The 18515-nt window shown below is 47.2% G+C and overlaps 1 protein-coding gene across 2 annotated transcripts in view; it reads right to left on the reverse strand.

Moving 5' to 3' along the window:
• VSTM2B (V-set and transmembrane domain containing 2B) overlaps positions 1 to 17278 on the reverse strand; it is a 36245-nt gene extending 18967 nt beyond the window's left edge. Inside the window, exons 1-5 of one of the 2 annotated variants that reach the window (XM_088671845.1) lie at positions 17158 to 17278; positions 15732 to 16607; positions 14556 to 14740; positions 6883 to 6912; positions 1519 to 2008 (exon numbers count right to left, since the gene is read on the reverse strand). In XM_088671845.1, coding sequence (XP_088527971.1) covers positions 1519 to 2008; positions 6883 to 6912; positions 14556 to 14740; positions 15732 to 15804 — 778 coding nt within the window. In that variant the 5' untranslated portion in view covers positions 15805 to 16607; positions 17158 to 17278. Of the gene's footprint in view, positions 1 to 1518; positions 2009 to 6882; positions 6913 to 14555; positions 14741 to 15731; positions 16994 to 17157 lie in introns of those variants that run through there. The other variant, XM_035120861.3, reaches the window with a different exon arrangement.
• Positions 17279 to 18515: the final 1237 nt, after the last annotated feature.

Consider the following 18515-nt stretch of genomic DNA (forward strand, 5'->3'; position numbering starts at 1 on the left):
TGGAATTGCTATCAAATTCTTACATTCTCAATCACACCTGGAAATAAGCTTCTTTGAAATCAACAGGCCCTACTGCCAAGGGAGTTCAGTTCCAGCACGGGTGTCGCAACAAAACACAACATATCACAGAAAGAGTCATGGCGGCCTCAGCAGGATCCCTATTACAAACATTTCCCCAGTGCTAATTTTTGCAGCGGGACAGAACTCTTTAAAACTGTCAACAAAGGCTTGTGTGAGAAAGCATGTTTGCTTCCACCAAATTGCAATTGACAATAGTGTACTTTACAGGACTGAAAACACTTCACATCAATTATCCCTATAATCATTGTAATAACATCGTAAGATAGTATAAATCTATTATCCCCATCATGTAGATTGAATGGCACCCAGTGAGGCAAAAATTGTGTGGAGCCCACATTTTCAGTGGTGCATTACAACCACTTTCTAGTACTGAGCAGTAAAAAAATAGTTCCTATGAAAAGGTGTGAGCTTTTCAACTGCACTATTCAGAGCATGAATCGTTCTGAGAATCATTAAGAGCTATTTGACAGCGGAACAGACTCCCTCAGAAGGTGGTGGACTCTTCTTTATTGGGATTTTTTAGACAGAGGTTCGATGGCCATCTGTCAGGGGTTCTTTAGCTATTATTCCTGCATTGCAGGGAGGTGGACTAGATTACCCTTGGGGGCCCTTCCAACTCTACTTTTCTACAATTCTGTGAGAAGTTGCTCAGAAATATATCTGAACTCTTACGAAAATATTAAATGGTGATGGTGTGGTGGGGGAATTAAATAAAAAAACAGAGAATACTAAATAGCCACGAGCAAAAATGAATGTGTTGGGGAAATGACAATTTTCTATCCATTTAGTTATTTTCTGCCTACATTAGACTCAATTCTCATAAATGTTACACAAACCAAGAAATGTTGCAGATGTAAGTAGTAAAGCTTTCATCACACACACACACACACACACACACACACACACACACACACATTTCCCCCTTCTGTTGGTGGGTGATTAAATTCACGTGAGACATCAAAATGAGATTTTAAAAACTCAGAAAAAATTATTAAGTCCCAACAGCAGAATTCTCCTTCTGTGTGTACATTTTGTATCTTTTCGTTCATGTAAAACTTCTGACAATTTAGCCTGACATAGTCGGGAAATGTTTTCCCAAGGAAGAAGAGGTGAACAAGGTCGGATTTGGCATTTCTCTTCCAAACACACCATATGCTTTTGTTAAAAGGATTAGCAGGAACCATTTGGAAAAGGAGACCCAAAGCGGACTCCAAACTGGCACTCGGCTTCTCCCAAACAGAAAAGGGAACCCAATATTTCCATTTCCCGGGAGATGCTGCTACATACACCCAGCCGTGCCCCGACGGCTCACTTTCTGGCAGGGCCTCGACATGGTCCACATTCGCCGGCTGCCAAATAAGGTGCTGCAACCGCGCCGCAGGAAGATCCCTGCGCTTCCCGCCGCGCCCCGTCGGGTGTCGCTGCGCCTCCACCTACCTGATCCGTGCTGCTGGCGGAGGATGGTGGCTTTGCCCGGCGGAGGCGAGGCCGACGACGCTGCTGCTGCTGCTGCCGCCGCCGCCGCCACGATAGTCGTGGTGCTGGAGTTGGAGGAGGAAGAGGACGACGACGACGAGGAGGAAGCCGCGGCGGGGATGGAGGCTGCTGACGAGGAAGAAGAAGAGGCTGCGGCTTCGCCCTGCGCCGGCAGGAGGCGCTTGTCTCCCAGGCGCGGCTCGGCCGTGGCTCGGCCGGGCGGGCTACTCCTGCGCGGGCCGCTGCTCTGGATGTGCGAGACCGCCTCGGCCGCCTGCACGTCGGGCGGGGAGAAGCGCGCCAGGACGCGCAGCTGCGCCTGGGCCTTGTGCTCCTGAGTGTCCTCGTCGCCGTAGTCCGACACGCGGCACTCGTACACGCCCTCGTCCTGTCGCCGCACACCGGACAGCCGCAGCCGGTGGGAGATGTCGTTGCCCTGGACGCGCACCGTCTGCAAAGAGAGCGAGAGAGAGCGAAAGAGAGACGCCTTAGCCGTCCAGCAGGACTGGGTTCCCGGGATGAGGAAGGAGCTTGGGGTCTGTTCCAGCGCACAGCTCGAAGTAGACCCGCGATGTATATAAGGACCTTGCCTCCCACTTGTCCCTCCCTCTCCCCACTTGCTGGACTCCTGCCAGGAACATATTTTTCTTTTGGAGATCTGAACATGTGGGAGACAACTCGCCCCTCTAGAAATATTCTATGTGCCTTCGGTATCCCCCCTCATCCCCCCCCCCGCCACCACTGTAGAGTCAAGATCGAAGCTGCAAACTTTCCTGGGTGTAAAGGAGGTGTGCCCTGTTAGGTGCAAACAAGGAAAGCTGTATAATTTTAATAGAATACAGTACCCTCCTCCCCATAGAGGTGCACTCACATGAACCCTCAATCTCTGCCTCCCACAGCTTACAGCTATATGGCGAACAAGCAACTGTGGGCACACACCAGATCTTCTCTTATGGAATGTGCTCACATACTAGATTTCCAGCTATAACTGATTTACATGCACACTGTGGGAATGTTCCCCCACACACTTCGTTTCTAAATACACATATGCAGAACTGCCTAGACTAGAGCTTGTAACCTAAGAGTTTTGGGCAACTATTCCCCCCTGGTATGTCAACCTCCGCCCCCCCCCAAAAAATCCTGAGTAAGTGTGTGTACATTTGCAGCCTTAACACTGCAATTCTGACATACAGTATATATTTTTTATTTATTAGATTTATATACTGCCCTTCATCAAAAGATCTCAGGGTGGTCCACAAGGTAAAATCGGGGACAAAGTCCCCCCTGCACAAATAAGCTATCTTCAGTAACTACAGATGGGCTTTGCATTTTACAACATCGAGTGCCATAGTGTTTACATGTTTCATGTTTACATAGCATCTGCCAATGGTACATTAGGTGGCTGTGCAGGATTTGGTCAATATGCTCGCTGAAGATAAACCAGTCTCTGGTCACACTGTATGGACAAACACACACTTGAAGCTGCTTTGCACATAGGAGGTACAGTACCAGTGGGGAATTAATCTGAACCCGAGTCTGATTATGTGCATCCATGTTTTTCTTGCGTGCGCAGGAAGCCTCAAAGCTGTCCATGTTTCCCAGGAAAATGCCAGAAACATCCATCTATGTAATTACTTTTAGTTGGTTGGCTATTATAAAGTTGTATATCACAAATGATGATCTTCAGGGGAAGGGCAGGTGTAGAGCACCTTGTTTCTCTCTAGCCCATCATTGTCTAGTCTAGCAGGCAGTGGCTGCTCAGGGTCTAAGGCAGAAGTCATTCCTTTCACCTTTCCCCACAATCAAAAAGACCCTCAATAACTGGAGATGCCAGGGAATTGAACTTGAGATCTTCTGCATGCAAAGCAGCTGTTCTACCACTGAGCCATGGTGCCTCCCATGAAATACACGTGTCTCATGAAATCATCACCAGCATCACCAGCTTCTCCTCTACTTTGAACCCTTCCCATCTCAATGACCTGTCAGAATGGCTTGCGGAGGGCTGGCGACATCCAGTTCTGGACCTCTGTCTGGAAGCAATTTCCTATCCATGGGCTACAGCTACCACTGTCTCTGCCAATTGGCAAGAGCGGATGGGAAATGGAGCCCAGCAACATCTGGAGGTCTACAGCTCCCCTGTCCCTGCTGTAGAAAAAAAAGCAATAGTTTGCTCTAAAATCCAGGTTTCTCATCTGCATTCTGAAATAAATATCTGCTTCATCTCCTCCTATTCCTCTGTTTTTGACACCTGAGATGTATGTTTTCAGGACCCACTCTATTTTTTGTGATTGCATTCCCCCACCCCTCTATAACTGTAATACCACCACCAATAAGTTATTGTGAGAAGTGCAATAAAACTCCAGAAATCTGGCTTCAAGCACATTGGCTGTAAGCAGGAAAAAAAAGTCTACCTCTGACTCCCTGGAGACAAAATATTGAAACTGGCTGCAAAAGCACTCTAGTTGATTCTAATGCCCCATTAGGATACATAAGGAAGAAGTTGAAGGTAATCAGATTACAAGCAAAAAGGGTGCTTTGTAGGTTAGCTCAGCTAACCAGACTGCCATCCTAGAACCTAGAAATACAGAATTTACATTGTAACACATTAGATGAGAGTGTCCCTGAGCACGTGCAGAGCATCTTTCGTCGCAGGTCCACACACCTGAGGGATCATGGATCTGGACTTGCAGGGGACATGAGGCAGCTCCTCAAGGAACTTGAGTCCTGCCCCCCCCCTTGTCAAAAATAGACAGTGTATGGGCAGCATGCCTGACATAGTGTTAGAGGGACAACTCCTTGCAAAGATGCTCTGTGGAATTAAACAACAACAACAAAGCCTTTCGATCCTGCCCTTTCCCTCTGTCTTAAAAATTCAATTTGTCTTCCTCCCCAAAATCAAATATTCCACTGCTGCAAGTCACTGCTTTTGGCCATTTCTATCCGCCCCCTGCACCAAGGAATGCTTCCAAGCATGGGGTCACTCATCCGAAATCAAATGCTGGCCACTAATTCCATCTCCTCCTTCCCTTAATTAAATGCATTTCTCTGTTGCAGTCAACAGCTAGCCACTAATCCTCCTTGCTCCCCCCTCTGCTTCCAGCAATAATGCATTTAAAATGTATCATCTGTCCAAAAGCAACCTCACTGTGCTGGCTCTCTCTAATCCTGCCCTCGTACTCTTGCAGAAACAAGTGCATCCAACAGCATCCAGCCATTCATGCTTCATCTCTGATTCCCCAAAATAATTGCAGCCCTTCATACCCCTCACCCGATAATAATAACAACGAAAAACAGCTTCTGCATTTAATCCTCTGCAAAGCACACAAAATCCCAGCCAGAGAAAGGGGAGAAAGAAAAAAAGATGCACTTGCACCAGGTCCCTCAAAGTTGAACACAGCCATGTTGCCATGAGTGAGTCCAAATCATCTTCCAAAAATAGATGCATCGGGACTAATATATTTCCCCATTTCCCCTCCCGTTCCCCTGTCTGAAATGCAGCCCGCAACATCTGCCTCTGAAATTCTGTCACGGAACACTTTATCAATTCCCTCTCCTCTGATCTTGTCCATATTTAGACGTGCATATTCTCTCTCTCTCTCTCTCTCTCTCTCTCTCTCTCTCTCTCTCTCTCTCTCTCTCTCTCTCTCTCTCTCTCACACACACACACACACACACACACACACACTCCTATGGTTCTGCTTTCTATATTTTAATTATTCCTTTTTTTTGTCACCAGAAATAATTCTAGGATTGCAAAGATGCATGTTATTCTCAGGGATCCCTGAGCTTGACCTTTATTTAAATAAAGCTCAGCTCCAAAGTGCTTCATCAAAGAAACCCCAAAGATTCTGTTTCCTATTGATCTACGTTCCAAACACCAGCAAACAGCTCGTGGAGAAACCAACTACAGGTGGGTGCTCCAGATCTAAGGCAACCTCCCATTTGCAACAAACAAATTTTTATAGAGGCAGGCCAGGATGGCTTTGCCTCCAAAGCTTAAGATGCAATGAGTCCAAATAATTTAAAAACCAAAAACCAAAAAACAATGTAGCAGGTGGAAAAGTGTGTGCATCACCTCATTTGGGTAGGGGTGAAAAAACTTCTGCAAGATGTCCCACTGTGTGATGTATGAATACAGCGAACTTATTTTTGGTCTTTTGTGCTGATTTAACAGTCACAACCTCTGAAGAATTCTGGGAACTGTAGCTTGGTGATGGGGCAGGGCATAACCTATTAATGACTCCCCCTTCCACAGACCCTGGGTTCTTTGGGATGGGGGAAGTAAGAATCTTGACTGCAGTGCAGATATATATTCAGAATTAAGTTCAGAGTACGTACTTAGTCAAAGGAAGTGGTAAAGCTCCTAGACCAGTGGTTCTCAAAGGGTTTAGGATGGGAAGTGTGGCAGGAAGTTTCAAGGACAATCAATGAAACATTTCAGTGTAATGTAATGTAGTAATATACTATGTGTGTATATATATATATATATATATATATATATATATATATATATATGCAGAATATGGGTAGATATCTTTTCCAAACGAGCGAAAAGAGCATCAAGTGATACTGAGGACAATCCTAGTTGTGTTTTCCAATACATCTCTTATCAATTAAACATGTTGGTGTGGCACAGGCAAATTTTAATTCTGAAAGTGTGGCCCAGGGAAAAAAGTTTGAGAGCCAGTGTCCTAGACTGTGTGACACTGCAGTCCGGGGGTTTATATGTTTGCAAGTTCTGCCATGAGAAATGCTCCCTTGTAGCATTTCTTTCATGGAAAGGGCTATAGCTCAGTGGTAGAACATCTGTCCTCTGTGTTGATGTCCCATGTTCAGTCCCTGGCATCTCCACATAGGGCTGGGGATGTCCCCTACCTTAATCCAGTCCAGTGGGGGGACAGACCTGTGGCCCTTCAGATGTTGTTGGACCACAACTCCCATCATTTTTTAAAAAAGAAAATATGAGTGGTGCTGGCTGGGAATGATGGGCATTGTAGTCCAAAGAGGGTCACAAGTTTCCCCATCCCTGCTCTGGAGGTCTGACATGACGTGGACAAGGAGAACATCCAAGGAGAACGTGTACAAGGAGAACATTTGGCTGCATACCACAACGAATCAAGGCCCCATCTTTGTGAGGTCTCATGCGCAATCCCCTCTCCAAGGTCTCAGGAACAGGAGGGCTCTTCCAATCCCTGCTCCCTGAGATTCTTTAAACTGGAATTGACAGGGATTGTTTTTTTCCTATGTGCACAGGCTATGCTCTGCATGAACCCCTACTCCAGCTAGATGCTTACAGAAAAGCAGAATGTACTGAGACACACTTACACTGATCTTTGTTGCATCCTTATTTGTTACCTGAAAAAGAAAAGAGGGAGAAATTAAGCAGGGAGAATGGATGCATCGGAACAGTATTTCTCTCGCACACATCCTCCTTTCCCCTCCCCACCTCACATGCACCAATTAAGCAGACAGCACTCTTCCTCAAACAGGGTTAATGGCAGACCACCTTTCCTTGATTGGGGATACACTCAATTGCTTCTTAACTTGCTGCGTATGTGGTCTGGGTGAAAGACAATCGGCTTGACTGGGTGGTAGTAAAACAGTTATCACATTTTGCTATTTGATAACAGCATTTGAGAGCAAGGATGGCCGCAAGTCGGTTAACTGATATAGATCGCAAGCAGCTGCAATTCCAAAGGCAACCTTGCGATGTGGTATAGCAATGGCAGAAGCAAGAAAGAGAGCTTATTGGTGAACTGGCCTGGGGTAGTGGATTTTGATCCATTGTATTTCCACACGAGTCTTTCTTGTTGCTTATTATCCACTATCCATTATCCTGACCTTCAGGTGCATGGTAAAGGTATCTGACGGTGTCATATTAACAGTCTTAATCATGTCTACTCAGAAGTAAGTCCTATTCCTTAGGGGTTAGGATTGATATTAAAACAAGCAGCAACTTATAAAAGCAACATCAAAATAAAACCTCAATTGATGTTAAAAAGCTAAAAAGGCCTAGGAATTATTTCAAAAAAGGTTTTGCGTGGCACTGGAGAGGCATTAGAATGGGTGCCTGGTGAGGTTTTCTAGGGAAGAGATTTCAAAGCCAGAGTGCCACCACTAAAAAGTCCATCCCCTGGCAGCTGCCCACTGCACTACTGATGGTAGGGGAACCTGGAGAAATGATCTGATAAGGGTAGCTTGCCATGCTGAGAAAATCACCTTGTCAAGCCTAGCTCTACAACAGGGATCATTGAATGCTTTAGTTGATGGATTACAAGAACCCAATATGGTAGCATATTGAATCACAGAATTGTAGAGTTGGAAGGGACCCAAAGAGTCATCTCATCCAATCTCCTGCAATAGAAGAATCACAGCTAAAGAAACCCTGACAGATGGCCATCCAACCTCTGCTTAAAAACCTCCACTAAAGATGAGGTCACCACTTTCAGAGGTCATCTGTTCAACTGTTGAGCAGCTCATACCATCATAAATTTCTTCCTAATGTTTAGTCGGAATCTCCTTTCTTGTAGCTTGAATCTACTGGTTTGGGTCCTGCCCTCTGCAGCAGCAGAAAACAAGCTTGCTCCATCTTCCACATGGTGTCTAGAGTGCAGTTTGCAAACAGCTCTGTCATTGTTAGAAATAGGATACTTCAGCTGGGCCTCTTCATTCACACCATCCATTTAAGGCCCTTTTATGCTACTTTAACAGTTGTGGCTCCCTGCAAAGGATCCTAAGAAGTGACGTTTGTTAAGGGTGCTGGGAATTGCAGCTCTGTGAGGGGTTTCCTAACAACTTTCAGGGCCCTTAATGAACCACAGTCCCCAGGATTCCTTGGAGGAAGCCATGGCAGTTTAAAATGGTATGCCGTTGCTTAAACGTATAGTGCAATGTGCATCAACCCTGCAAGTGAAAAAAGCTATCAAACATCTCAGGCTCAACAGTTGACAAAGGAGGCCCTTAGCGGTGGTGCCTGCTGACATTGACCCACAACAGGACCTTCTCAGTGGTGGTTCCCTGTTTCTGGAATGCCCTGCCTGGTGAGGTACATCTGTCTCTCCCGTTATTAACTTTCAGGAGGAATTTACAAACATAACTGTTTTCACCCAGGCATTTGGTGGCAGAAAGATGCTGTTCATGGTGACCTTAAAATTACTAGCTGTGAAAGTATATTACTGTTTTAGAATGTTTTTCGATGTTTCAATTTGTTTTTAGAGGGTTTTTATATGTTTAAAACATGTTTTTATTTGTATTGTTTTTTTGCGGGTGTGTTTGGTGCCCTGGGCTCCTTGGGGAGGAAGAGCAGGAGATAACGATGATGCTGATAGTTAGATTGGAGATGAGACCAGCAATCAAAGCAGTCCCTTCCCTATGTTGTTGTTTTTTGGGGAGAAGAAAATGAGATGGGGTGGATGGAGCCCTGTCTCAGATCTCCCACGTATTGTCCAGTTTGTCTTTTATGATGAGGTTAAAGGCAACATGTAAACCTCGTCTATTTGTTTTCCTCTCTGTTGCCACCCCAGCCAATATTGCTGGGCGAGTGCCTGCTTTGCAACTCCTTTTGAGCAGAGCTGGCATGCTATACAATCAAAAGGAGCACATTTTCAGCAATAGCTTTGTGACCTGGAAAGGACACTCTAACAAGAAACTCTGTTTTACAGCTCCTGCCTCTGGTTCTATCATTACATCTATTTCCGATGTTCCAGTGGTGAGTGCCTTTCTTTTTGTGCCTAAAATAGCACCATCCAAGCACAAGAGGGAGGCATCAGAAGACTTGAGGAAACCCTTCCAGGAGTGAAAATACCTTAAGGGCAGTGGGGACACCAAACATAAGACAAAACCCTTAGTGTCCCTTCCAACTCTGCCATTCTATGAGTCTACGAAACATGGTCAGTGGCCATGGAATGCTGATTGACTTATTGGTGGTGGTGTCGGTGAATTGTGTGTATTTCTATGGAATAGAGTGCCTGGAATATTGATTGACAGGGCTCTCCACTGCAACATTTCGTTGCAGGACCCCTTGATCGCATGTAAAAGCCAACAATCTGCCAGACTTTACTGTGACACAGGAACAGAGCCCAGGGCGGAGCTATGCAGATGGCTACATGGGGCTTCACAAATGAGAACAGGCTTGGTTATCAGCGGCTCCAGCTGGGTTTCATAGGAAATGGCTGCAATTTGGGATGCAGCTGGAAGGAGACTGCATGTCTTCCTTATGCAAGTCACTGGGAGCAGCGCAACACCCTCCCTAAAAGTGTAAGAAGAAAGAAGAGCCTGCTGAAAGAGGCCAATGGCATATCTAGCACAGCCAAAAGCCTGTGGAAAAACTGCAAGCAGGACCTGAGCATAAGAGTTCTTACCCCTCCTGTGGCTTCCAGCAACTGTTATTCAGAAAGGTTACTGCCTCCACGTTTAGTCGCCACAGATAGCTCTCCTCCTTGAATGTGTCCAATCTTCTATCAAAGCCATTCAAGGTGGTGGCCATCACTGCCTCTTGTGGGAGTGAGTTCCATAGTTTAACTATGCACTGGGTGAAGGAGGTGGAGAAAAGCTTTTCCTATCCACTTTCTCCATGCCATGCCTAATTTTATGAACTGCCATCATGTCACCTCTTCCTTGCCTTTTCCCTAAACTAAAAAGACCCAAACACTGCAACCTTCCTTCGCAGGGGAGTAGGTTTGTTTCCACTCCAATGGTTATTCCGAGCGATCCCTTTCTGTTCTCCTCTTTAAGCGAACGTGCGTCATTTATTCCTACAAGGATTCAGAGTTGTAGTGGGCGTAAGGAAGGCTCTGCACTCCTGCAGTGGATGCCTTGCCCTTTGCCAACAGGATCAACATGCGGGAGTGCAATTTGTCACCTTACGCTCTTCTCTGCTGTATGCAAGCCTTCTCTCCAACCGAGTGTGCACTTGTGCACATACAGGTATGCACTCATAACTTACGGGTATTTTTTTGCTAGTACCTATTCACCAGCTGAAGCCCCAGTAAGTGGGCTGCACAGTTTTAGCTGATGCCGGTGTGGGCTTTAGCAATGGGACCCCCCCCCCCCGGTTCTCTTCTACATTTTAATTATTACGAGCCAGAGCAAAGATAAATCATTCCGCTGCAGAGTTATCCCACAGCTTCTCCCAGGGGGGTGGGGGGTGGACTATGCACAGGTCACATCCCACCAGAGGAGGATTGGAAGGAGAAAGAGGAAAGCGAACAACTATGAATCACCGGCAGAGAAAAAGTTCCCTGTGCCAAACAACCCACCTCCTAGATTTGTTTACTTGGCTGGCAGATAGAGGGAAATGGAATGCTCGCTTGACAGCAGTGGAGCAGTGAGTCTGTAATGAGAATAAGGCAGTGGATGCTGGTCCATTGGGGAGAATGACGAACTGCACCACCAACATCAGCCTGTCCTCTGCCAGCTGCCTGGCTGCTTGCTTACATCCAGTCCAGGAGGTGGCCCTTCCCATCAACTTCCTCCTTCCTAAGTCTCATTGCAGAATTCAGTGGGGTGGAAGGATGGGGACTAAACCAAAATTAGTCGGCTTTCCCTGTCATTGGCTCTGGCGCCACCTACTGTTAAGCTCCCTGCTTTCTGCCCCACCAGTCCAGATGGGCACCAAGCGCCGCTGGAATAAGGGGCGTTTCACACATGGCGTGGAGACAAAACTGGATGCCCTCAACAGAGAGCCATAGCTAAACCCATCTTTTTCCACAAGTGAACCTAGATAATGCACCTGTTCTGCAAGCATGTGAGTCATATTCATGCATTACATCTTTAGGTGTACACTTGCATCATCTTAGATGTACCCCCCCCCCCCAAAAAAAAGTGGTATACCATAACAATCATTCACCAGTGTTTCAGCAGAATCCTATTGGTTCATCTTTAATTATTTGGTGTGATCCGTTTATCGTGCCATTAAGTAAAGCAGGTTATGGATTTAGCAGTGACTGGCAAATCTTATATGCATCTGATTACCAAAGAAAAAGGCAAATCAGTAGTAATTCTGTTCCTAGCTCTACTCTTACTAGAATGAATAATAATAACAGTAATAGTAATAGTAATAATAATAATAATAATAATAATTTTCCAAGGACTGCAACATTTAATCAATAACTGTTGAATTTTTGAGGGGTAACTTAGACTGCAGTCCTATGCACAATTACATGGGAACACAATAGAAATTCCTTCTCAGCAGAGATTCGTGAATTTTGCCATGAAAAAGTGGTGCCCTAATCAACCAGGTCCCTGCTTAATTTTTTTTTACTAAAAAGTTTTCAGCACAAATACTTATGCAAATGACAGGTGGCAAGGGCTACCTTAAAAGAGGCATTCCCTCCTGTGTATGAGAGGAGGATGCATCTTCTAAGATAAAGTCGTCTGCAAGGAGAGTCGTACATCACTTGAAAACAAAGCAAGCACCCTTTCTCCTTCAGAACAATTGCTTTTATCTTGATATGCAAATTTAACAAATTAATTCCCATGCAATTAATGAACTGAAATTAACATAATCAGGCCCCAGTCCTATTAAATTAATTGCATTTTCATTTCTCCATAGTCTTGGGGTAGCTTACCTAGTCATCCTCACATTTTGTCCTCTCAACAAACCCGTGAGGCAGATGTCATTAGACTACATCTCCCATCACCCCTGCCATTTGGCCATGCTGGCTGGGGCTGATGGGAGTGATAGTGCAAAAGATATGGAGGGCACTAGGTTGGGGAAGGAAGCTGTACAGTAAGACTGAGATTTAGCAGCTTGCCCAAGGAGAACTTCACATCTGAGACAGTCTTCCCAGTCCATGTCTAGTTCACCACAATCACTCAATGCACCCCTTATGAATTTCCTGCATTTTCTGATGCCGATCAGCCTCCTACCTCTTAACTCTGAGTGTTCATCAGGGGATAGCTCAGTCAGTAGAGCATAAGACTCTTAATCTGAGGGTTGCAGCCCATGTTGGGCAAAAGTTTCCTGGACCATCATGAGCCCTTCCTATGATTATGGTCAGTGGTTTCTGGTGCTCATTGGGACTGGTGGGGTGGACAACAGGGAGACCAACAGTAGGTGGCGCCAGAGCCAATGATAGGCAGAACCAACTAATTCCAGCTTTGTTCCCACCCTCCCTGCCTGCCTTCAGGCAAGGCAAGGGTGACCGTCAGTGACACCTACTGGAACCTTTGTGCAAGCGAGAAGGCAGGCAGATGAGAACCAGCTGAAGACAATGTCCCCTTTGCCCTAATGGAACAACCTTCACCGGTGTCCATATAAGCAGAGAGAGAGGGAAAGTCAAAGGAGGCACAAGGGGTGGAATGATAGCTGGGTAAGCAGAGGTGCAGTGGCACAACAACACCCAGGCCACATTGCGATATTTTAAGTATTTACTTATAGCATTGATATCCCACCTTTCCTCTGAGGACCTCAAAGCGGTGTCCATCGTCCCCCACTCCCCATCTGTGATTGAGTGACAGGCCCAAGGTCACCCAGGGAACTTCATGACCGAGTGGGGATTAGAACCCTGGTCTTCCAGGTCCTAGTCTGACACTCTAACCACTACACTGCACTGGCTTATAGTCCAAGCATTCATCTCTAAGCCAAGAATGAAAGGGAAGTTCACCAACAATTACCATTCACAACAACCAATAATAATAATAATAATAATAATAATAATAATAATAATAATAATAATAATTCTACCCATATCCTTCCCTTCCCCATCTTTCATCGAGGGCAGATTTGCAACTTGATTCAGTGGGCCTCAGATAGCACTGATATGGGGACTTGCAAACATTCACCCATGGAGGTAGCTTGCATTTTGTGTGTCCGTTTCCCTGTGCCGAGAAAGTCCTTGTCATCTAATTTTAACTGTACATCATAAATACCCTACAGCAACATTTGTCATGCTGCAGATAACCACTGTAATTATCACCAGCCCAGAAAACATGCTCAAGCTCCCCACCTGCTCCCCACCTGCTCTGAACCAAAAATGCTCTGCTCCTTTCTGCTACCAGTCCATCTTGCCTCCCATTCAGACAACCAGTTGATGTCCTCACAGGCTGATTCTCCCTTTTGAGTTCCAACTTCCTATGTGGCTGCTATGATGCATCATCACCAAAATGCAAAGGTTGTGGCTCACCCTGCAACCATTTTTTATAAAAATATATAAACCGATGAACCTAGGGGTGGTGCATTGGAAATGCACCACTGAAGGCCTGTTCACACATGCACGTACACCTCCTGACGCCTTGTCACTGGAGAACTCACAGCAGAGCAGCTGAATGTGCTGAAGAATCCTGTACCCTGGATGTGTGGGTAACATGCGAGCTCCACAAGTGAGCTTTGATCGTTGGCCATCCCTCACATAGGCGCACCACCGCTTGAAGGGGAAGGCCTGAGGCTCAGTGGTGGAAATTTTTATTTGCAAGCAGAAGGTCTGAGGTTTGATCCCTGCATCTCCAGTTTAAGGTTGTGGAGGAACCCTGCAGAGGTGCTGCCCTTCAGTGTAGACAGTAATGAGCTTGATGAAACAATGGTTTCACTCTGTAAAAGGCAGCATCCTATCTCCCTATGGCCCCTTGATTCTGAAGCCACCAAGTCCCATTTGTGAACCAACCATGGATCCATCACATTCCTGAATGTCCCTGCTAGTGCCCCCTCTGTGGCAAATGTTACACCCCCTAGTGGACTGCATTCCTCACTTATTCGTCTGAATCCACTCTGTTACGTGCGGCAGAGGTGGAGATAAGCAGAAGCAACCCCAGAAATACCACTTTCTTGATGCGTGGTGCTGGACTCCTTTTCTTTCTTTCTTTCTTTCTTTCTTTCTTTCTTTCTTTCTTTCTTTCTTTCTTTCTTTCTTTCGTTCCTTCTCTCTCTCTCTCTCTCTCTCTCTCTTAAAAAAACCACGTATTGGGTTTCTGTTCCTACCTCCCATGGTCTGTATCAAACCTTGCTAATTAATGGTCTATGCATGGGTGGATATATATCTCTATTTGTGAGGATTTATTACCTTGGTTCTGCTGCCGGGGCCACTGATGGCTAATTCGTGAGCAATTTCTCGTGCTGGTTCCTTAAGATACCACCATTGGATTTCCAAGGAGTAAGAGGTGGATCCGCTGGCCCGGAAAGCACAAGGCATCTCAATATCATCCCCCTCTCTAACAGTCACATCTTTAGGAACTTCTGTAAATGTAGCTGGAGACCAAAAATAAAAAGGGGGGGGGGAGAAGGATAGGGTGGCAAACAGGGAGAGATGGAAAAAGACACAACAGAGCTGTTCTGCTAAGAGTCCAAAATTCACAGCAAAACGTTGCAGAAGGAGGAGATTTTATTGGCTTTCCTGAACTAGCAGCCCACGCTACATGGAACTGAAGGGTGGCAGGGACCATGAGGGGGAAACCCAGAGGTCATGTTGTCGAGTCCCTCTATCCCCTCAAGTGCCCAGAAATGGACTCATCTGTAAGACCCCAATTATGGTGTATCACAAAGGGCGAGGTTCTCCACCCATCTTTGCTTGTTGACAAGGGATGGCTGCCATGCCCCCCACCCCCACCCTCTGGCACCCCCTGGTGATCACTGCAGTCTGGGCACCCATCCATATCAGACAAGTGTCAGAGGAGAGACTGTAAAAGTTTGCCGGATAAATCTCCCCCCCCAGCAAAAACAAAAGCCTGCAGGGAGATACATTTTCCCACCCTCTCCACTTTCTAGGGACCACCACATTTCAAGGGTTGTGTGTCTGGGACACGGTGGTACCCCTCTACTGTTTTCACCACCCCCTTTTGCTCTGGGTTCTCCCTCTCTGCAGCAAGAGTGCAGGCATCCCTCAGTCCTGCAGCCCGGGCTGTGTTCTCTTGCCTGCACCCTTTTCTCTTCAGCATCATTCCCCAGACCCCTGCATTTCCAACGGCATGAGCTCTTTCTGATACAAGCAACCCACAAAACACGCAAACAGTGCAGCATCTATCTCTCTGTCACACACAAAAATATATAATGGTGCACATATCAATTTGCTTGGCTTCCAGACATCAGGTCAGTTATGCATCTATAGCCAGCTGCCTGCGCAGATTATGGAAACAGAAGTGAAAGGCAGTTAAAATACAGACACTTGCTGCAGACTGAGAACCAGATCCTTGATTTTGCTACCAAAATTAAAGCGGGGGGGGGGGAGAAGTTTGGGACTTACCCTGGACCATGAAGAGCAAGGGGGCATTGAGCATCAGGTAACAAAGGGAGCCTAGCAGCCCTCGATTTTCCATCTCATATATGTGGACTTTGGAGTACTGGGCAAAGCGAGGGGATCGGAGGGGGTGGTCAAAACAACCAGGCTAAGAGATCTTCACATCCCATGGCAGTGCCAAGGCATTGGAGAGCCTGGTCCAGCGACAGGATAAATACGAAGAGGGATACTTTTAAAAATGAAATGAAATAAATAGCCACCGAGCTCGATTTCTTTCCTTCCCCCACTTCTCTCTTCTCTCTGTTCTCTCTCTTTGGAAGCACATATAAAATCCACAGCCAGTTGGTCCAGCGGAGAGGAAAAAATTGCTGTCGTGACGTTGGAAGAAATTGATCCTGAGAAGCCAAAGCGTAAATCTGCCGGTTTGATTGTAATTATTAATTCCCACCAGCCAGAAGCCTCTTCTTCTTCCTCCTCCTCCTCCTCCTCCTCTAACAACTCTGCGGCAACCACAATTCAACTTCCTTGGTCTGAACGGCGTTTTCTGGAGCCCCTAAACGAAGAAGCAATCCCAGGTTTCCTGCCCAGACCCATCTGGGCTCTCCTCTTCCAAGGGAGAGTGAAGAAGCCGAGAGAGCGATTCCCAGTCTCTCCCCCCCGCGCTCTTCCAGTCGTTATTTCCAAGGGATTTCCCTCCCTCCTTCCTCTTTCCTGACACAGCGAGGAGGAAGAGCTTCCTTCTCCTCCCTTGTGGTGGTGTGTAGGGTCCAAATCAGGCGCAGGATTCGAAGGGTTGGATATTTTTTCCTTCTTTTCTTCTTTTTTTTAACCCCCTCTCAAATCAAGATGCTTTGCTCAACCTATAAGAGGAAATTTCACCACCTGACGTTCCGGCGTGGAGGCAGCGGTGGGAGAGAGACCAGTCCGGGAGACAGAGGGAGGGAGGGACGGGGAGAGAGACACAGAGAGAGGAAAAATTAAGTTGTGTTTCCCTGAGATCAAATGGTTGGATTTTAAAGCTGCACACACGCAGACAGGCAGAGGACGGAGCAAGTCACCCAAGCAGGGGAGGCACGTTGCCAACTGCTATCTGCTTTGCGCGTCTGGGTTGTAATTGACTAGGGAGAGGAAGAACGCCTTCTATGACAGACTTGAGTCCCCCAAAGTGCAATTCCCCTCATTCATCGCGACCGATATTTCCCAAACTGGGGGACTGGGGCGGAGGGAGAGAAGCAGATGGCAGAGCGAGAGTGAGAGAGACAGAGAAAGGGTGGCGGAGAGAGAGAGAGAGAGAGAGAGAGAGAGAGAAGGGGGTGGCAGAGATAGGGTGGAGGGAGGGAGGGAGGGAAGGAGAAAGCCGCCTCCACATCGTTTCCCGAAACTAGTTCCCTTCCCAACGAGTTTTTCTTCTTCTTAAGGGAAATTTACTCACATCCTACACAGACAGACAGAGGCTGGCGCCGTCTCCACCTGGTCCCCACTTCCCCGCAAACGCGCAGCTGGGCTTCCAAGCGCCCAGGAAGTGAGACGCTGCTGTCCCCGAGCCAAGAGCTGGATTCGAATCCCACACACACACACTCGCACACGCACCGCGTTTAACATTCCGGCGGCGTCCATAGGGCGTGGAAACAGCCCTTCTCTCTCGCCCTCTTCCCTCCCAGCCGCAAAACGATTCTGACTGCGCGCACACACACAGCCCACTCGGAAGCCACCACAGCCCCTGGTGTGGAAGTCTCACTTTTCCAAATCTCTTACCTTGGTTCTTCTCTCCAGCTTTTCTGAGGTTGGGAAATCACCCGAGAAGAAGAAGAAGAAGAAGAAGAAGAAGAAGAAGAAGAAGAAGAAGAAGAAGAAGAAGAAGAAGAAGAAGAAGAAGAAGAAGAAGAAGAAGAAGAAGGAGAAGGAGAAGGAGAAGGAGAAGGAGAAGGAGAAGGAGAAGAAGAAGACCGGCGCTGGTCGAAAAGGAGAGGCGTTCGGATATAAAAGAAATAAAATCTAGGGAGATGATGAGCTCCCTCCCTTAAAAAAGCAACACGCCAGCCAGAGTCCTTAGAGAGAGAAATGGTGGTGGTGGTGGTGGGGAGGCGTCCCTTGCAAATAGACAGTGGTGGGGGGAAAGCCCCCTCCCGGCTAAAAGTCCGCAATGGAGACCATGAAGAAGTGATGTCGAAAGGGAGGGGCGCGCGAGAGCGATGGGGCGAGAGCGAGCCGGCAGGTGCCTGGACTGGATGCAGGGGCAGATGTGGTGGCGGGGGAGGGGACCAGAGGGGGGAGGGGGAGCTGGGGACAGACTAGTTGATTCACAGCAAGTTCGATTTCCGGTTTGGGATGGGGGTGGAGGACCGCTGTGTGTGTGTGTGTGTTGCGGTTAGAGCGTGCGGTGCCCATTCTCCGTATAGGGAGCTGGGCTAGGGTCTCTGTGTGTCAGAAACACAAGGTTGATGCCTTCCTCCTGACTCGATCCCGGAGAGAGGTGGTGCCTGGTGGAGGGATGTGGGGGAGTCCTGGCAGGTCTCCCCCAATAGTTCACCCCCCCACCGCCCACATGGCCGGTTCCTCGGAGGGAAGGCGCTGCATCCTCAGCTCGGGATGGGGGTTGCGCTTGGCTGAGCGGCGCGGATTCCCACGGAAACTAACCACTTCCAAACGAGGAGGGCTTCAGAAAAGAAAGGGTCTTCAGGACTGGGAGGGGGAAGGCGAAATGCCTTGATGGAATTGCTCTTGGAATTCCAACAGGTGAAGCTCGCCCCTCCCCCAAAATGCGCTTTCCCCCTTCTGTGCACCCCTCCC

Source organism: Zootoca vivipara, chromosome 6 (genome assembly GCF_965207765.1).
Source record: "Zootoca vivipara chromosome 6, rZooViv2.hap1.1, whole genome shotgun sequence".
Lineage (NCBI taxonomy): Eukaryota > Metazoa > Chordata > Lepidosauria > Squamata > Lacertidae > Zootoca > Zootoca vivipara.